Source organism: Equus przewalskii, chromosome 19 (genome assembly GCF_037783145.1).
Source record: "Equus przewalskii isolate Varuska chromosome 19, EquPr2, whole genome shotgun sequence".
Taxonomy (NCBI): Eukaryota; Metazoa; Chordata; class Mammalia; order Perissodactyla; family Equidae; genus Equus; species Equus przewalskii.
In genome coordinates this window covers 35,415,310-35,434,691 of record NC_091849.1, presented here as the reverse complement: position 1 = coordinate 35,434,691, position 19,382 = coordinate 35,415,310, and the positions used below count along the sequence as shown (strand labels likewise).

The window sequence follows — 19,382 nt, the reverse complement described above, 5'->3', positions numbered from 1 at the left end:
TAGAGAACAATGAATAGGCTGGAAGTAGAAGTAAGTACTAGAGAAAGAATCAGTAAGACGGGAAGGTGGACCTTGAGAAGGAAAGATTCAGGGTTCTGCTGATCCTATTATTTCAATGGCTGGAGAGGTTGTAACTGGGAAAAACAGGGATGCCACATGCTAATGCATACGATGTATGATTAAGCCTCGCTACAGCCCTGTCGAATACAGACTCTGTCCAAAGCCAAACAGAGAACTCTTTGAGGGCAAATGGAAGGTGAGCACGCGCTCAGGGCAGGCAGGAATTTATTTCAGTGTGCTCCTTCACTGTCGGAACAGCTCTCCAGAGAGAAAACAAACAACATATAGCAAAGACCCCAAAGACAGAAGCAGCACTAAGGCTAAATAGAAATAAGATGCTTTAATTTGCTCTATGGCCAAAAAGTAATAGAAAGACGCAAACAGGTTATATTGAAATCGGAAAAACCAAAATTCTACCTTCACATGATCTGTGTAGTTTAACCACACTGAGCAAGAGGGAGAAGCAGCAGAGCCCAGGAGAAGAGGGGGAGTAGGATCCAGGGGCCACGCTTCCTCTCCCCAGCACCCCACTGAGCACAGGCTGGCAACATGGCTGCCAGGTGGCTGAGGGCCCCAGGCCACATACAGGCCTCACTCCAGCAGCTTTCACTCCTGCAGCCTCGGCCTCCTTGTTCACGGACTCCCGGTCAGACGATCGCCCACTGGCCATGCTGTCCAGCGAATGGCAGGAGACAGCATTGTACAGCGCCTCGTAGGGACCCTCCTCTTCAGCGTTCGTGTCAAAATCGATGATCAGTTCAGTCACTGCTTTCTCCACGTCCCCTGAAGAGGAGGTGAGAAGCAAGAGAGCAATGAAAGGAGAACAATCTGGGACTTCCACTCACTGCAACAACCCAAAGGCCCTTCAGTAACCTGAACCTGACAAACACTAACCCAGACAAGGAAAATAACAGACTGCTTTGCTCTGTGGACAGGAATAAATAGAGAGAGCTTTGGCTGCTCTTTCTACCCTGAGAATTGAATGTATTTTTCTCTAATTCAATACAGAAAATGATTGACATCTATGAGGGATGCTCCCCAAGACCTTTATAAATTCCCTAACACCTCAATACCATGATAGCATAAATGTAAACATAAAATGTCACAAAGTACAACTGAAAAACTTAAGTAATCCTTTAAATTCTTAATAAGAACCTCCATGTGTTCAAGCCAAATAGAGGATGGTCAAGCCTTTCCAAGACAGACACACTGCAGCCGTTAGACTCACTCACTGGATAACTACGAACCTCAGGGTACCTGGCATCCAAATTCGTGAAGGCAAAATTAGCATCTATTACAGACCAGGGATCTCTGGGTCACTAGCATATAGTCAAAACTGTAACTGTAAGCTTTAAACCCTTGAAAGCTAAGAGCTCAGTGAACTACTAATCCCATTCCTAGTAGATGATGGGGTCAAGAAAAAAAGTGTGACGGGGAGGGAGACAAGGACTCAAGTAAAGACAGGCTGAGTGTCCTTTAACTTAAGGACCTCTACACGCCTCTGAAAAGCCCCTTTCCCTTTTTAGTGTCTGGCTTTGTTCTCCTTCTCTAGCCTTCTGTATTGTGATTTGTAGCTGGGGAAGGTGTCAGTCAGAATTTTGTCTTTCTCATTCACCACACCTAGGACCCAAAACGCTGCTCAAAAAATCTGAAAAGGTGGATTCTGGCTAATGATGGAGAGGCAGGACTGCCTAAGCTAGCACCCGGACCACATTTGTTGGCCAAATGATATATTACCAAAATCTGCCACATACACATCTACCAAACAGATGACACTCATTAAATATTTACTGTGGGCCAACTATGCTCAAGGTACTACAGTGTGTGTTAGAAAACAAGGCTTCCCTGAGATTTGAATTCATTTTGAGGTCATCTTGCCTACTAAATAACCCAGAATAGATCTCAGAGAGCTGACTGTAAAAGTAGAGAATAAAATAAAGGAGGAGGGGCTGGCAAGTGGCATAGTGGTTAAGTTCGTGCACTCCGTTTTGGCGGCCCACAGTTCACAGATTCAGATCCCAGGCGTGGACACAGCACCACTCATCAAACCATGCTGTGGCAGCATCCCACATAAAATAGAGGAAGATTGGCACAGAAGTTAGCTCAGTGACAATCTTCCTCAAGCAAAAAGAGGAAGATCGGCAACAGATGTTAGCTCAGGGCCAATCTTCCTCACATGCAAAAAATTAAAAATTAAATAAATAAAGCAGAAAAGAAGAGGTCCACAGTTGAAGGACTAAGCTAGGACCAATAAAACTTCATATAGTTGGAAATAAGTGAAGTTGAATATGAACTTAAGTACTCCCAATCCTCTGAAATTATTATTTAAATTAAGATTTTCCATTTTGCCAAAGAACATTCAACTCTTCAAGCTGGGAGCCCCTTGGCCAGCAGAGAAGAGCTGCCTTACCCTGAGACTTCTGTGATATGGAGTCCATATTGGAGATGAGAGGTGGCTGGGGTGTGGGGGTTTTATCTACCTCTTTTGCACTTCTTTTTCCAGTCATGTGATCTACATGGAAAGACAAATAAAGCTGCAGCAAACACAAATGCCTTGGCTCGGCCAGTGTGTCCCCTGGTGGTCCCAACAGGGAGATGGACTGATACCTTCAATAAGTGCTGCTATCTGCTGGCTCTTTTGAGAAGGCAGTTCCTGGACAGTGTCTAGGGCAGTCAGTCCACGGTTATCTTTTATGTTGACATCAATTCCTAGAAAGCACACCAGGTAACCCAGGGGAGTGAGCATTTTCAAGCCAGCCCCAAAGAGCACCAAATTCCAGGACACCTAACGCTCCCAGCAGCACAACCAACATTTTTCATCCGAAGCCATTTAATCCAGCTATTCAAGAATAGTTTGTACACTTGCAATCAAACAGTGGAGATGTACATACATTGGGCTCAAATGCAGCCAGCAAAAATCCCCCAAGGAACAAGCCCAACCCTGGCATGCGGTGAAACAAGAGCGCTGCCGACCTCTCACCTGCAGCCAGCAGGATTTGCACCACATCGGTCTTGCCAAACAAAGCAGCCTCATGCAAAGCACTGCCCTTCTCCGTCTGGAAAGCAAACGAGAGCGCAGAGCAGGACGTCGTCAGAACAGTGACCCAGGTTTGGCGTGGCTTCACACGACAAACGGGACATAGACAAGAAGGGACAGGAAAATAAAATAAACCACACAAAGTCCTCTATCATTATCTTTCCCACTTTTCTTGTCTGGATTCCAAAACCACGATCGTGGCCTGTACATCAAGGATGTTTGATGTGCCCCCAGCAGGCCACACATGAATAACTGCACAGTTACTCCTGGAGCCACCTACTGGTGAAGCACCTCAAAACTCCACCTCCCTGGGAGGAAGGAATAATGAGAAGAAAAGTACAAGGGAAAAAAACATCATAACTTCAAATGTGGTTTGGTCAACGCAAAGCCTAAGGAATGGTCACTCATCTGAATGGAGAAAACTAACAACAGACGGAAATGCTAAGTCTCCTGTCAGCAAGATCAGGTCAATGGCACTTTGGAGGGGCGAAATAGTGGCAGTGGGAACACATGCATAGGAAGATAATGAAACTTTTCTAACTTTGAGATAGCCCATAAGCACTTCTTTTCAGGGTATAACGATTATATATTACCCCTGAAAAGAAATAAAAAATAACAGATTCATTGAGAATTTTGTCTCTAAAGTTTCACATTAAAATAAGTCAACAAATGGAAGCATCTGACACATGACGTGAAACGTGCTAAATAAGAACACAGCCCAGTAGCATGGTACTTGTGCCTCTTCCAAATGACTAGGTCCCCTGAGCTTGGGAGGTACAGCTGCCCCACTACCTGGTAGTTGCTATCCATGCCAGCATCCAGGAGGACCTGGACCACAGCTTTGTGGCCGTTCCTTGCTGCCAAGTGCAGAGGGGTATGCTTCTTAGTGTTGCAGCTCAAGAGGTTGGGGTGTGCGTTGAGGAGCATCTTCACCACCTCCAGTCTCCCATACAGTGCAGCCAGGTCCAGAGGTGTCTCAAATTTGTTGTTGCGCATGGTAGGGTCTGTTAGCTCCTCTAAGAGGACCTTCACCACCTCCGTGTGGCCGTACTGCGCGGCGCAATGCAGGGCTGTCTCATTGTCGTTGTTCTAAGGAGTTACAAGCAGATCACATCAGACTGGTGACTGGCATATGACTGGGATAATCACATGTAAAACCATTGAAATTTAAATGAGAAAAACAGCAGCAATACTTGGGGACTAATAGAAGTCAGTCAGAATCCAGACATACTCCCCCACAACCAACCCCGACCACTCCATCAGCCACATCTTGCCCCCATTACTGCAAGAGGGGAGCAGTCATCTCAATCTTTGCAGCCTCCTGTGTGCCGTGAAGGAAGTGTCTCCAGATTGCAAGGAGAGTGAACCAGGGAACGTGGCAGCTCTTGGGTAGAAACCCTGGCACAGATAAATGCCAAGAATATCACTGCCATTGATTCATTTTAAACTTCAACTGGTTTTACAATTTATGTTTAGTCAACCCTGTGGTTCTGATTCTGGATTTGTCGACCATCTGTTGCCTTACATACAAGCTTTTTGGAAAGAGTTTGTCATCTGCATAGCTTCTTGCATGCAAATCAATCAGCCAACAATGAAAGTAATAAGCAGAGCACCAAAATCACTCTCCAGATATCAGCCAACAGCCATTTCCAAGGGAGGGAGGCACCTGAGCTACACGGGATCCTGATGCTGCCCTGTGCCTACTCCAGGAGCCTGCACCAATCAAAGCATGCAGAATCTACAGCACAGGGAAGCATTTCTTATGGAAGAAAGATTCCATCAGACCCTGGAATGTTTCGTGTGAGAGGTGCAAAATATTCAAAATTGTTAACACGCCATCAGTTCAAATTCACAACCTCATGGTCCTTTAATGCCAATTTTGTTTCAAACTAAAGGTAGAACCTGGGATAAAATAGGAGAAGTTTGTGCTTGATCAAGTATCAGAAGCAAAATGTATAATCATTCCAATTATGCTCTTTCTTTCACTACTACTGACAATGTATAATTAGAGCAGGAATAAATTAATTTCCATGACCTCTCCTTTTTTAGAAGCACTAATGAAAATAATTCTCCCACAAGATTTTGAGACTCCTGAATTTATTCAGGAGGCTTCTGCCACTTTGGGGAAACAAAGTTTACAAGGGGGTATGTCCACTAAGTCAATATTGTGCACCTTTCAGAGATGAAAAGGTAAAAATTAAACATTTCCACAATTACTTTAATTCTATGAATGACGTTAAAAATAACAGACCAGGAGTTACCCAAACATGCATGCAATTCCATCTGCTTTTGATCTGGCATTTGACTGCATCATTTTTTCCAGCTACACCAAGTGTACCAGAAAGATCCAGAGCTTTTGGGAGGACCCAAAAGGCCAGAATGATAGCAAAGAAAATTTTAAAAAGGAAATAAGGACAGAAAGGGTAGTAGGCGAAGCCACATGCAAAGATAAATGTACACACATAAACAGAGGAAGCAGGACTGAGCTCAAACACAGCTCAGGAGAGCAGCTACTGAGACAGTGCAGCCAGCCTTCGCTAGCCACAGAACACAGCCAGTGAGCAAGGCCTCCAGCGATACATCTGGCTCCCAGGGACGAATTCCATGTCAACCTAAAAGTCTGAAGGGAAGGGGGAAACTCTGGGCAGAAAGTAAATCCTTGGGGTTCCTGTGGCAAAAAAAACCTATTTACGCCACCCATTTGGAATGCCCATTTCCTGTTAAGCTATGGCATGAGTTCCCCGAGTGAACGCAGAGCTGTCACTTCACTTTCTCACTATGAAAAGACGGCTACATCAAGAAAATCTCACAGGAGCTTCCTGTAGAGTGATCCTGAGGCAGAGTGGCAACCCCCAGAAGTTTAGGAGGATTCTCAGGGTTTTACATCTCAAGATTAGCATGACAGCAAGGGCCAAGAAACTCAGCTTATTCTTATTAAAATTCCAATCTGGAAAAACTTGTTTACCCTAACGCAGATAGCGTTGTCTCTTTTACATCCAAGTTGTCTCCCAACAACCAGAATAATCTGTCCTTGATTTCATAAAAAGTATGCCATTAGGGCCTGAAGAACTGTAAACCTCTAAATTATCCAACAGGAAAAAAAATGTCTTCTCTATTTGTTTTTTTTGCCAGAACTAAGGCAGCTACCACAAAGCTGCCTTCCTAAAGGCAAGGTCTTGATCGCTACCAGGCAAATTTCTTGCCTAGGTTAAAAATGGCCTACCCACATCTCTGCAGAATGTTACATTCATATTCCCAGTGTAGGAAGCATCATACTTACGTTTCAGTCTTGCCAGACATGGTCTGCTAACTATAATACTCTTGAGTTTACATCTGTGGTGACTACATCTCTTGACTACTGCACAGAGGCCATTACAGTGAGCTCTTACTACCATCTCCTCTCTGAGCCTGACAACTATCAGGGCAGGAAGTTGATAATGATGATTCATGGACGCACAAGAAAGGAAGGGATTCCAAGGAGAACACAGATTCCTTACCACTGGAATCCTCTTTCACACCTTCCAAAAGATACCATAGGTGCTAACAACACCTCAAGAGTTCCCAGAATCATATTAGCACGAATCTGGACTGAGGAAAGGGACTGAAATGAAACACTCCAGTTTTCTCCAAAGTCTTAGCACAAACTTTCCATTCCTGCCCATCTTGAGACCCACTTTCATTTTTCCTTGCTATGGTCAGTATGTTTAAGGAAAAAAATATCCCTATATCCTTTATATCTGGTGACCCCATTCGATGTGTAAACCCATTATATTTATGCATTTTATATATATGCATAAACTACAAGCAGCAAAACAGTCATATGGAAACATTTCCATGACCTTTCTCCTTCTGAAACTATTCAAAACAATCACTTCCAAGTGCTTGCTTAGATTATAGCCCATCTGCACTCTTGCCCATTGTTGACAGATACCTAAGTTAGGGACATCTGGGTTCCAGCTCTCTGTAGCAACAATGGTCTACACTCTAGAAACATACCAAAATTGGAACAACAAAAAAGGATAAACTGGGTCTACTGAGATTTAGAAGACAAGAGACACATGAGAACCAAGTCCATCATGTGGAAGAAGAATGAGACTCACTGTGTAATGCTCTGGAAGGCAGAAGTCTGACCAATAGATGGAAAGTTTAGGAAGACAGATGTCAACCAAGGATAAGAAACTAAAATCAGTGGAATCGAAAAAGAGGCTGCCAAGCAGTAATTCTGTTTGTTACTGGGAGAAACAAACAAGCAAATAAAATAAGGGGTACATGGGCCCACCTTTCAGGTGAGAGAAGAGGATTCCTGCTCTGGGTGGAAAGTTGGCCTAGATCGGTAGTTGTCAAACTGGCTCCGTTTTGGAATTACATGGGAGCTTAAAAGTAACTAATAGTAAGTCCCACCCCAGACTGAGGTGCCAAGGTAGTGCCTCAAGAGGGTAAAGCCCAGGAAAACTATTATTAAAAAGCTTAGCAACCTGGTGCTGGCCCCTTGGCCGAGTGGTTAAGTTTGTGCACTCCGCTGCAAGGCGGCCCAGTGTTTCATTGGTTCGAAGTCTGGGTGCAGACATGGCACTGCTCATCAAACCACACTGAGGCAGCGTCCCACATGCCACAACTAGAAGGACCCACAACGAAGAATATACAACTATGTACTGGGGGACTTTGGGGAGAAAAAGGAAAAAAATAAAATCTTAAAAAAAAAAAGTTAAAAAAAAAAAAAGCTTAGCAACCTAAACAAGCACCAACTTAACCAAGCAATCATTCATCATCAACAAGAACGAGATAAACTAACATCATGTGTGTTGTGATGTGATGTACTAAAAAGGAAGGACATAACACCACTCCTGTGGCATTCCTGCCAAAAATGTATAATCTGAACCTAATCATTAGGAATATCAGACTAACTCAAACTGAGAGAGAGTCTACAAAAGAACTGATCTGTATTTTTCAAAAACATCAATATCATGAAAGGCTAAGAAAAGCTGAGGGATTATTCCAGATTATGCATGATCCTGCACAGGATCCAGGACCAGAAAAAAACCTTCTCTAAAGAACATTATTGTGACAATTGGTGAAATTGGAACATGGATTCTATATTAGATAACAGTATTGTACAACGTTGAATTTTCTGAAATTGATGACCGTATTGTGGTTATAAAAGGAGATGTCCTTGTTCTTAGGAGATACATGCTGAAGCATTTGGGGTTAAAGGGTCATGATGTCCATGACTTAATCTCAACTAGTTCATCATCACCTACAACAATAATTACAGAGAGAAAGAGAGAGAGAGTGCAAATGTGACAAAATGTTAACAATTGGTGAATCTAGGAGAAGAGTATAACGCAGTTCATTGCATTACTCTTGCAACTTTTTATAAGTTGGAAATTTTTTCAAAATAGAAAGTTTTATAAAAGCTGTCTAGGTGATTCTCATGCAACCAGACAAGCTGATCAGCATGTGGCAACAACTGGTCTGGATAACTTCCAGGTCTCTTCCAGCTCTAAAACTGTGAATTATTTTTAAGTGTATAGAAAAACAGATCTACCATAAAACTAATTTGTCTGTTGCTCATCTTATGACGTTCAGATTTAGTTAAAATTGTTTTAAAAGGGAGTAAATAAATAGTTTTAATAGTTCCACCTTAGCTAAGGATGACTTCTATTCGGACTGGTTTGTGCTGATTTGCTGGAAAAGGAAAGACTCCATATGTCGAGAGGAAGATGAAAGCTCAAGAAAATTATTTCTGCTCCCAGGAAAGGCATCCGAGACTTCTTCATTTCTACAAGTGCCTCACAGAACTTAGCACACAAACGGCCCTTGGCAAAACAATTCCTAGACACAAGCCAGGTCAATAAAAACCCACGGAGTCAGGAAATCTAGGGAGGTGAGATTCAAATCAGCTCAGAGAGAGTCTGTATTGCTAGCACAACCCCAACAGCTTTATCCCTGAATGCCTGAAGTGGGGAGGCAAAAAGAGAATTATGTTCTTATTCCACTTAGACTAATTTTCTTCTATGTGTGCAAAATAAGGAATTGAAAAGTGTGCTTTCAAGAACCAAAATCTGACCCTTTAATCAGAGTTTTATAAGCTAACTAAACTAACCACTGAGTGGGAAAACAATCACTTCGAGGTACCTCATCCCAAAACAAAACCCTGAATAAACTAATTGAGCGACATTTCATTAAACTTCGCCCACTAGTAACAAAGAAAAAATTCCAAAATGCTGTTTCAGAAATACCACATTATATATATCTTTGAAAATTAGGATCTCAAATATTACTAGTTACCAGATATTTTTACTTTACGTATATTATCTAATTTAAACTCCAAAACAAACCAGCAAGGTAGATGGCATACTCCATTTTACAGAAGAAGAAACTGAGGCTCAGAGAAATTAAGTAAGTTGTTTAAATCAACAAAACCAGTAAGTGGCAGCACAGAATTGAAACTCACGTCTGACTTGAAAGATTGTGACCTGGGAGAGTTTTCCACTTTACCGCACCACTTCCAGAAAAAAGAAGAAAACTAAGATAGAGTATCTTCCTATTTTGAAGATTAGAAAACAGAATTTAAAGAGTGGGCCAAAATAAAAGCTAACGTGTTACACTACTCCCAGATCAAACTGCTTCTCCACCAATAAGGTCCAACAGCTGAACAAAATCTGCCGTAGAGTCTGCCTAGGTCCAGCCCATGGGGAGCGCCATTTGCTAAACCAGTGTTTCTCAAAGAAAAACGTGAAATATCTGCCTTGCCCTTTTAAACACGCAGCAGCACCTTATGTTTCCCTTCCCTGAGGCTGCTGTATTGAGGGCAAGTCAAAGGTAGCTAATGTGAATAATGGAGTGACTCAACCAAACTCCAGATTGTTGCCAAAAAGCAAACCTCATCCAAATGAAACTCGGATCAAAACCAGCAGCTGAGAGCACTGAGGAAAGAGGCTAACACCATCACCCAACCCACAAGCTCCGCCTTCTGATGTGGTGAAGGCCCGCGGCAGCGAGGCCAGCAGGGCTGGGCCATTCATCACCAGGCCTCTCAGACCATTACTCGCCCCAGCCTCACAGGGAGGGAGGCTCAAGGCAAGCGCCCTGCTTGGCCCTGCAACTTCATTTCCTATTTCATAGCCCTTCCAAAGGACCAGAGTGACCAAGCAGAGAGAGAAGCTAAGGGCTGAGGAGAAGGGACTGAGGCTTTAAAGCCCCAGGCAGAAATGCATAAACTCAAGGAAATGAGAGGGAAGCCATAAGCAACAGGTTTTTTTTGTTTTTAGGAAGATTAGCCCTGAGCTAACTGCTGCCAATCCTCTTTTCGCTGAGGAAGACTGACCGTGAGCTAACATCCGTGCCCATCTTCCTCTACTTTATATGTGGGACGCCTACCACAGCATGGCATGCAAAGTGGTGCCACGTGTGCACCCGGGATCCAAACCAGCGAACCCCGGGCCACCAAAGCAGAACGTGCGCACTTAACTGCTGCTTTTAAGAGTAAAATGGAGGGGCCGCCCCGTGGCCAAGTGATTAAGTTTGCACACTCCACTTTGGTGGCCCAGGGTTTCGCAGGTTTGGATCCTGGGCGCAGACATAGCACCACTCGTCAGGCCATGTTGAGGGGGCATCCCACATGCCACAAATAGAAGGACCCACAACTAAAAATATACAACTGTGTACCAGGAGGCTTTGGGGAGAAAAAAGAAAATAAAATCTTTAAAGAAAAAAAGAGTAAAATGGAGTCACTCATACCCCCTCCCCTACAACTCCATCACATGCTACTGAAAATCAGATTCCACTTCAAAAGAAATACATAAAGCAGAATAAAAAATTTTTTTAAAAATCCAGGAACTACAATTTAATCATTTTTCTATGCTTATTAAAAAGTAAGCTAATTTGTTTGACATCTTTCAATTGCATTCTTCTTTTTTGAATTTAAATGATTTTAGAAATCACAATAGTAAATTATGTATATACTATGGTCCCTTCTATTTCCCCATTTTGGCACTTCTAAGCTTTTCAGACATTCCAGGAAAAGCACCCATCCTTTCGAGAATTAGTATGGGTTTTAAAAACAAAACCAAAACCCACTGAAGCTGCATGTTCCCATTCCCAGACAAGTCAAAAGCAGATGAGCTGAAGCGGACAACAGTCAGGGTAATGAGGAGGAGCCTGAGTGGACAAGAGTGGAAGCCAGAGAGGACCAAAAAGAAAGTACAGCTTGGAGAAATGATGCAGAGAAATCCTGGCAGCAAAGTACACACCTTGGCATTGATATAAGGATCAAAGGGGCCGTACTTTTTGAGTTCTTTGATCGCAAGAGCATTCTATAAAAAGGAGAGGAAAAGAAAATGTGATGATAAAATGGATGAAATATATCAAAGCAACGTATAGCCCCGAGGGGGCCAACACTAGAACAACGTGGCCTGCCCTCGGGGTGCCTCAACAGGAAGTTAATGGGGAAGACAACCTCCAGGGCACAGCACTTCTCTCTCCCTCTTATCCAAGCAGCCAACTAGAACCATATTGATGGTTTTTAAATAAATCGGTGCAATACTTGTAACTACTGCCTAGATCCATTAGGTTCCTCAAGTTATTGCAGATGTCTTGCCCAGCCTCTGGCCCACCCACCTGCCTGCCAAAGCACGGGGCTGGGGTCCCACCCATCAGTGATACTCCAGGCAGGAGGTGGCTGTGAGCACGACAAGCTAGCACAGCCAAGTGGCTCAAAAATCCAAGCAGCTGTGTTCCAAGGCAAAAGTGAGCAAAGACAGGATTAGAAGTGGTAGCTGAAAATTTCTTAAATGAGAAGGGCTTTAATGCGTGACTAGTTTTTTCAACATTGAGGAATATTAGTTAAAAGCAAAATTCTTTATAAATTTCCTCCAGATAAGAGAAATTATAATCACTTTAGCCAGGAGGAGTACAATCGCACTTAGATTCTAAAGAGGCAATTCCAAAGAGACAATTATCATTCCTAATGTTATAAAACAAACATCCTCATTGATGATCTTAAATGTCTGTTGCTCACCTATCCAGAAAATATAGCCCGAAAGGGGAAAGGGAAACTGATTAACAGCTATACATACACAATCTTGAAACTGAGGGATCTGGGAGCACCGCTTTAATTTTCTTACACCTCAGAGTGAAGCTGCCCTTCTCTGAATCAAAGTCATGCTCTCAACAGCTCACTGAGAATGTGATGGACTCGCAAGAATGATCTATTTTTTGAGGAATAAGCCTGATCTAATCCTACAGGTAATTTAACAATCTCCTCTCAGCAAAGTCATTAGGAAAATAGTCCTAAGCTTAGTGAGAAAGAGCAGCATCTCTCTCATTCAACCAACTAAGTACCTGCTTCAGTTCAGAGCAGAGAGGAAAACAGGTGAATGGCTTATCACATAGTGAAAGCCCATCCCCTCTCAAATGGACACACAATCTCAGTCCAAATTACAGGGAGTTGATTTTATGAGAGGCTTGTCTAGAACTTGCATAATTCAAGTATAACTTTTCCAAAGGAATAAACGTAAAGAAGAGGAGGGAGAGTCTCAGAGTACTTAAATCCATCGCCATTGCAAGGTATTTTTGCTCAAATGCGGACCTTTTTATTTTCTAAGAATTATTTCTGCTTTGTCAAAGCATGGTCACTGCAATTAACATTAGAAGACACCACGAAAATGATCATTCTTTTGAATCACCTTGGACCTCCACTCACATGTTTTTGTGAGTTCATTTTTCAGCACGACCATGAGTACTTCCACTTCTGCAACTTCTGATGTATGTAAAACAATGGCATGGTTCACATAGTACTCAGATGCACTGGGACTATTTTTGTTTACCAGCTAAAGTTGTATTGCCATACCAATGGCATAAATATAATTTACAATTAATTAAGCTGACCAGTTTGAAATGGACTCGAAGCAATTTTACAGGATTTGCATTATTTCAAATTTTGCATGAGGTCAGCTTTTATATCTTTATTACAGTAATATTTCAAATCTGCATGATTCAAATGCATATAAAGTGCATCCTCACAGTATAAAATTTCCCTGATGTACTAAGAGTAGTAGTGCTGGGAGGAGGGAATCACTCTTAAGGCATGGAAGAGCTGGTTCCCTGAGATTTGAGCTAAGAGGCTGAGATGGTGATGGGGCTGCCAAGGTCTGGCTGCAGGTGAATGGAAGAAAGCTTCCCTTCCTTCCGACCTGTTCATTGACTTTGGTGTGTGAGGGCCCTTGATGGATGAGCAACCGCACTATCTGGGCATCTCCTTTCCAGGCTGCCAAGTGCAGAGGATAACAGCCTTTAGAATCAGCCACGTTGGTCAGGGCATCGTTCCTCAGAAGAACCTCGACCACATCCCTAGAAGGCAAAAATCAACCATGAGTTTGCAGGTCTCAGAAGTCTTTCCTACTAACAGCTCTTTACATTTGTATAGCACAAAGCCCTTTCACAGATATTATCTCATTTGGCTCCCCTATCTCTACCTGAGCTCACTGCCCAGTCTCTTGCTTTTATCCCATGTGCTACTTGTACAGCTGTAGACACACGGCTGAACAATCCTGAGCCATGCTATACTGACTCATCACCTCCCAATTTATCTAGGCTTCTAATCCATCTATTTTCCATTATTTTCAAAATGTCTGGTCCTCTTGTCTAAACCTTGCAATGTTTCCTTGTTTATGATGTTTAAACAGCATTCAGGGATAGAATTTACATAAAAGTAGCCATGCAAGACAAATATCATTATTCACCACATTATTCAGAGCATTTATCGATGTGGGAGCTGAAAGCGGACAGGCAGAGCAGAATTAAAGTTGTTGCAAACATAAGCCAGACACATATGGTATCATTTGATACATCCAGAAAGAAGGACTTGGTTTTCTTCTTGGTGACACCACTAATTAAGCAGATATAAGTGTATAATTATCCCCATGCACAAGAGGTCAAAGAAAATTCTCAGTGTAAATAAAAACAGCATTTGGAGATGAACTTGTCTAACAAGCTATAGTTATTTAAGTCCAAGATTCACTTTAATTCAGGTCACCCCATGATTTAACGGAGGAGGGATCTCTACAGATTTCTCATTAGTTTTGTCTATGTCTAAGATGGCTACAGAAAAGACATAACGATCACATTCACCATATTTTAGAAAAGCTTAACGTAGACAGAAACAACAGGGGCCTCTTTCTGGCACATCAGAGTCAGCTAGGCTGGGCCAAATATTGGACAAGTGATACAGAATAGCATAAGGTGGTGAAGGCCCTGCTGCTCCTTGCTCAGAAAAATCTCAAATGGTTCCAGTAATCCCTCCTCATAAAAACTAAACTTCTGTTTATGTCCTATAGTATGATGCCTCAGACTCTCTTTAACGTCCTCTATTCTGCTACACGCTGGTTTCCATTCTCCCGCATCCCGGCAAATATACTCGTCATACCCCATAACCGTGCCTGTCCCTTCTCTGAGCCATCAGATTCTCCCTCACTTGAAGGGCAGCACCCTCTATGGGCTGCCAAGTCATCTAAACCTACGCCTTCTTCTTTCTAATTCCCCCCAAAGCACACCTTCTCCAGAAAACTTTCCACACTAATCCCACCCAATTCTGAATAACCTCTCTATACTTAAGAGAATTAAATAGGCCATATTATTCATGTATTCTTTTCCCTTAAAAATGGTTCTTATTATCTGCAAGGTTAATTTTATGAGGAAAGAATGGCAAACAAAAAGACAGAGTAAATAAATAACTACTTTAACAGAAGGAAAGTTTCTCATGAGCACTCAGTTTATAAAGGGGCTGGTTACCTAATAGATTATCCAGCCCCTTGAGGACCTGGCTGCCCCAGATTTGATCTTGATATTCATATAATTGTATGGCACTGCACCATTTCAGAGGGGAAAAGGACGAGCAGAGGAAAAAGTAAAACTTAATCTTTGGTTAAAGGTTTCTTGGAGGGTGGAGTAAGGAAGGATGTTTAAATTATACACTAAAGAGAGACTCAAGGATTCTGGATGGACTAAATTTAGTTTGTTTTTCTCTGCTTCTCAGCACCACTGCTTAGTACACCTTTACAGGAAGCAAGAAAGACAATATGAAGTCCTGGGTTCTGAAGGGTAGGGCAGGAATGTAGCACGTGAATACTTACTTATGGCCATTCAAAGCAGCATGGTGCAGAGGTGTATACCCAGTGCTGTCAACACAGTTCACATTTGGCCCTCTCCAGATGCTATAGGGAACAAAAAAAGACTGAAGTCACAAATCAAATTTAGAGAGAGCTAGCTGCTTGGAAAAGAATTCTGTATGGTATTGAACCAAATTGGTTACTTCCAAATGACACCTGATAAAGGACAGCAGCTATTTACTGCAGGAATGCGTAGTACTGAGGGTACAAACAGTTTACTGAACAAGGAGTCCACTATCAAGACAAGAGTGCCATCATTTAAGAGCTTGTTCTTCTGTACCGTCTCCTCATCTGTAACGTCATTATTCACTCAGTCTGGGACTCGTGCCTCTGATCACTCCCAAGATTGTAAGAACAGCTCCTTGAAAGGTCATCAAAAATATCACTGAACTAAACCACTCAGCCAGTCACAGGTATTGAGCACCCACCTCTATGGCAGTAACTCAAGGCTTGAGACCTCAACATGGACCAGATAGATAATCAGGACGATTCAACCTCAAGGACCAAGGTCAAAGAACCCACAATGGTAAATGCACCAGGATACACATGTTAAGATGCAAGAAATGCCATTTGCGACAACATGGATAGACCGTGAGATTATTACACTAAGCAAAATAAGTCAGACAAGGAAAGGCAAATACCATATAATCTCACTCATGTATAGATGATAAAACAACAACAACAAACAAACAAACACATAGATACGGAGAATAGACTGGTGGTTTCTAGAGGGGGAGGAGGGTGGGAGGAAGGTGAAAAGGGTAAAGGAGTTCATTTGTACAGTGACAGGTAGCAACTAGACTTTTGGTGATGAACACAATGTAGTCTACACAGAAGTCAAAATATAATGATGTACACCTGAAATTTATATAATGTTATAACCAATGTTACCTCAACATAAATAAATAAATAAGCAAGCAAGCAAGCAGGAGCTGCTCCTCCCCTCCAAAAAAGATGCAAGAGACAACTTTGTCTTTCCTTTGTGGATGTGTCTTATTGGTAATAAAAAGAATAACAAGAGAATCTACAATTTCGGTACCTTATTTGAATTAGAAACACCATACTAAGAAGGCTGAAACGTCATCTTATTTAATTCTCAAAGCTTTAGTTCTGATTTCGTTTCACACCTTACTGCATTGGCCAGAGCTTCTAAAATACCATTAAGTAGTAGAGGGCAGCCTTGTTTTGTCCTTGCTTTTAATGAGAATGTCTCTAATGTTGTTGGCAGTTGGTTTGAGGTAGACACTCTGAAACAACTAAAGGAAGTTTCTTATTTTTTTCCTTTTTAAAGTGTTATTAGAAATAGCTGTTTAGGGTTGGCCCCATGGCCTAGTGGTTAAGTTCACACACTCTGCTTCAGCGGCCTAGGGTTTCACTGGTTCAGATCCTGGGTGCGAACATGGCTTCGCTCATCAGGCCATGCTGAGGCAGCGTCCCACATAGCAGAACTGGAAGGACCTCCAGCTAGGATATACAACTATGTACTGGGGTTGGGGGGAGCTTTGGGGAGAAGAAGTCGGGGAGTGGGGAAGAAGACTGGCAACTGCTGTTAGCTCAGGTGCCAATCTCAGGAAAAAATAAAAAGAAATAGTCGTTTAATTTAAATGCATTTTCTGCATCTCTGGAGATAATCACAGTTTTTCACATTTAACTAACCAATATATTGCTATCAAAAGGTTTCTTAATATTGAGCCTTTCTTTCATCGCTGGAATAAATCTTATTTGGCCATTATCCATTATGGCCATGTCAGTGAATTCTACTTGAGAGTATTTTACTTAGGATTGTCACATCTGCATTCATAAGTGAGGCAAGTCTAAAGTTTTTGCTTGCTGTGCTTTTGTTATTGGATGGTGTCAGTGTTAGGTTTCAGTCATAGATTAGCTGTGCAGCTATCCACCCATTTCCATATTTAGGAATCACTGACTTAAAGCACTAAAATTATAAAGAATCCCCAGGAAAACCATCTGGTCCCAGAGCCTTTATGCTCAGATGTTGGAAGCAGCATTATTTATAACAATAAAATTTTGGAAATAGCCCTAAAGTCCATCAATAGAGAAATGATTATGATAACTAAGGTATAGACACATAGTAGAATATCATATCCCATTTACATGATAAGACAAAATAGACATTACAATATAATGTTAAGGAGAAAAAAGAAACAAAATTGTAAATATTGTAGAGAAAGAATATATGAGGGAAATCTATCAGGATAGTAGATTGAGTGCACAAGTTTACTTCACCTCCTGTTTAAAGTTCTACAAAGTGACAGAAATGATTCTTACCCTACACCATAGATAGATGATAGATAGATAGATAGACAGACAGGTAGATTCAGCCCAAGAAATTAAGAAAAGATGTCCTCAAGTAACTGGTAATGTTGAATAATTCCTAAAAGGCAGAAATCAGACAAGGTTAGATCTACAGAGCCACAACTTAGAAGAACACAAATTAAAATAATCACATACCACTTTTCATCTTTCAGACTGACAAAAAAATGAAAATAATGACATTATAAAGTGTTTGTAACGATCAGGGAAATAAGCACCCTTAAATACCACTGGTATGAGTTTAAATTGGTGAATTCCTTTGGGAAAAAATTTGGCAGCCTGCACCCAAACCAAAAATAGGCATTTACTTTGAGCCAACATTTCAACTTCTAGGCAACTATCCAACAGAAATACTTGTACATATGCACAAAGACACACACTTGTACAAGACTGCTTCACTGTAAGAGTAAAAACTAAAAATGTAACATCTATCAATAGGTGAGCAGATAAATATCAGGTACACCCATAAAATGAATTATTCTATAACCATTAATAACAAGAGTAACAACAAAGGAAAGGAAAGAAAAGAAAATGAGTTGGACCTGTATGTCCTGACATGGAAAGAGAGATTTCCCAAGACATGCTGTGTATGGTAAGTGAGAAAGAAAAAAGCCATTGTATACAACACAAAATATGAGCCCCTGTTTTATAAGTACACGCACACACACGCACGCACACGTGTGGATGGCGATGGGAAAAGTGCTCATCAGGTGTTGACAGTGGTTACCTCTGGGAAAGGAAACGTGTGTTGGGGGCACTGCAGACTGCTAAAGAGGGACTTTCATGTTCTGCTCTGTGTTCTACCACACAGTTTAAAACACGTACAATAAGAATGCATGTAGTATATATACAATAATAATTTTTAAAAAGAAAAGGGAAAGAACCTATGCATAGGGAAAAGACCAAAAAAATTCAAAATGTTAATAATAAATGGTTACATATGTGTGACACAGGCCACTTTAACAAGCATGGAGGTATTAGACTTAAAATCTTTTTCTTTTCTTTTTGTTTTGTTTTTTTTTTGATGTAGATTAGCCCTGAGCTAACATCTGCCGCCAACTCTCCTCTTTTTGCTGAGGAAGACTGGCCCTGAGCTAACATCCGTGCCCATCTTCCTCCACTTTATATGTGGGATGCCTGACACAGCATGGCTTGCCAAGCGGTGCCATGCCCGCACCCAGGATCCGAACTGGTGAACCTGGGGCCACCAAAATGGAATGTGTGCACTTAACCACTGCGCCACTGGGCCGACCCCTAGGCTTAAAATCTTAACACAAATTTTAAGATAAAAGAGAGGATATGTGTGCTTTCATATCTAGGTTATTTGTTTATTGTCAATTAAGGATGCTGGTGACAAGGTCAGGAGCCTGGGGTACATCCTGGTATCCTCATCTTCCATTAAGCTTGGATTCCTATAACACCTTCCAAACAAAGAGTTAAAAGCATTTATATCTCTTTGTCACACTTGTATGATGACCTCATTTTCTAAACCAAAAATTGCATTACCTCTGCCTGACAATGGATTAAAGTGGTGGAAAGTGAAATGGATCTGGAAAATCTAGGAAGTACTGTTTTTATACTTATTTTCAAATTGTCCCACAAGACAAAAATTATCATTCTATTATAAAATAAGTAACACTAAAATCCAAAAACAAATTATTTGCCCAAATCACAGCCAAATCAGTGTCAGATCCAATATTCCCATTTATGGAGCTCTTGGCATCTGGCCAAACAAGGACTTTAGGATCTAACTGGGATGACAAGATGAAGCGAAGATGCAATCAAAC

General features: G+C 41.6%; 1 protein-coding gene across 16 annotated transcripts in view; it reads right to left on the bottom strand.

Annotated features, from left to right (window-relative positions):
• Positions 1-19,382, bottom strand: part of ANKS1A (ankyrin repeat and sterile alpha motif domain containing 1A) — a 178,517-nt gene that overhangs the window by 94,609 nt on the left and 64,526 nt on the right. For 7 of the 16 annotated variants that reach the window (XM_070585881.1, XM_070585883.1, XM_070585882.1 and 4 more), the window contains exons 2-9: positions 15,229-15,309; positions 13,291-13,447; positions 11,350-11,412; positions 3,890-4,186; positions 3,041-3,179; positions 2,668-2,769; positions 2,471-2,572; positions 647-843 (exon numbers count right to left, since the gene is read on the bottom strand). In XM_070585881.1, coding sequence (XP_070441982.1) covers positions 647-843; positions 2,471-2,572; positions 2,668-2,769; positions 3,041-3,179; positions 3,890-4,186; positions 11,350-11,412; positions 13,291-13,447; positions 15,229-15,309 — 1,138 coding nt within the window. The remainder of the gene's footprint in view (positions 1-646; positions 844-2,470; positions 2,573-2,667; positions 2,770-3,040; positions 3,180-3,889; positions 4,187-11,349; positions 11,413-13,290; positions 13,448-15,228; positions 15,310-19,382) is intronic. The other 9 variants (XM_070585893.1, XM_070585894.1, XM_070585891.1 and 6 more) reach the window with 3 other exon arrangements.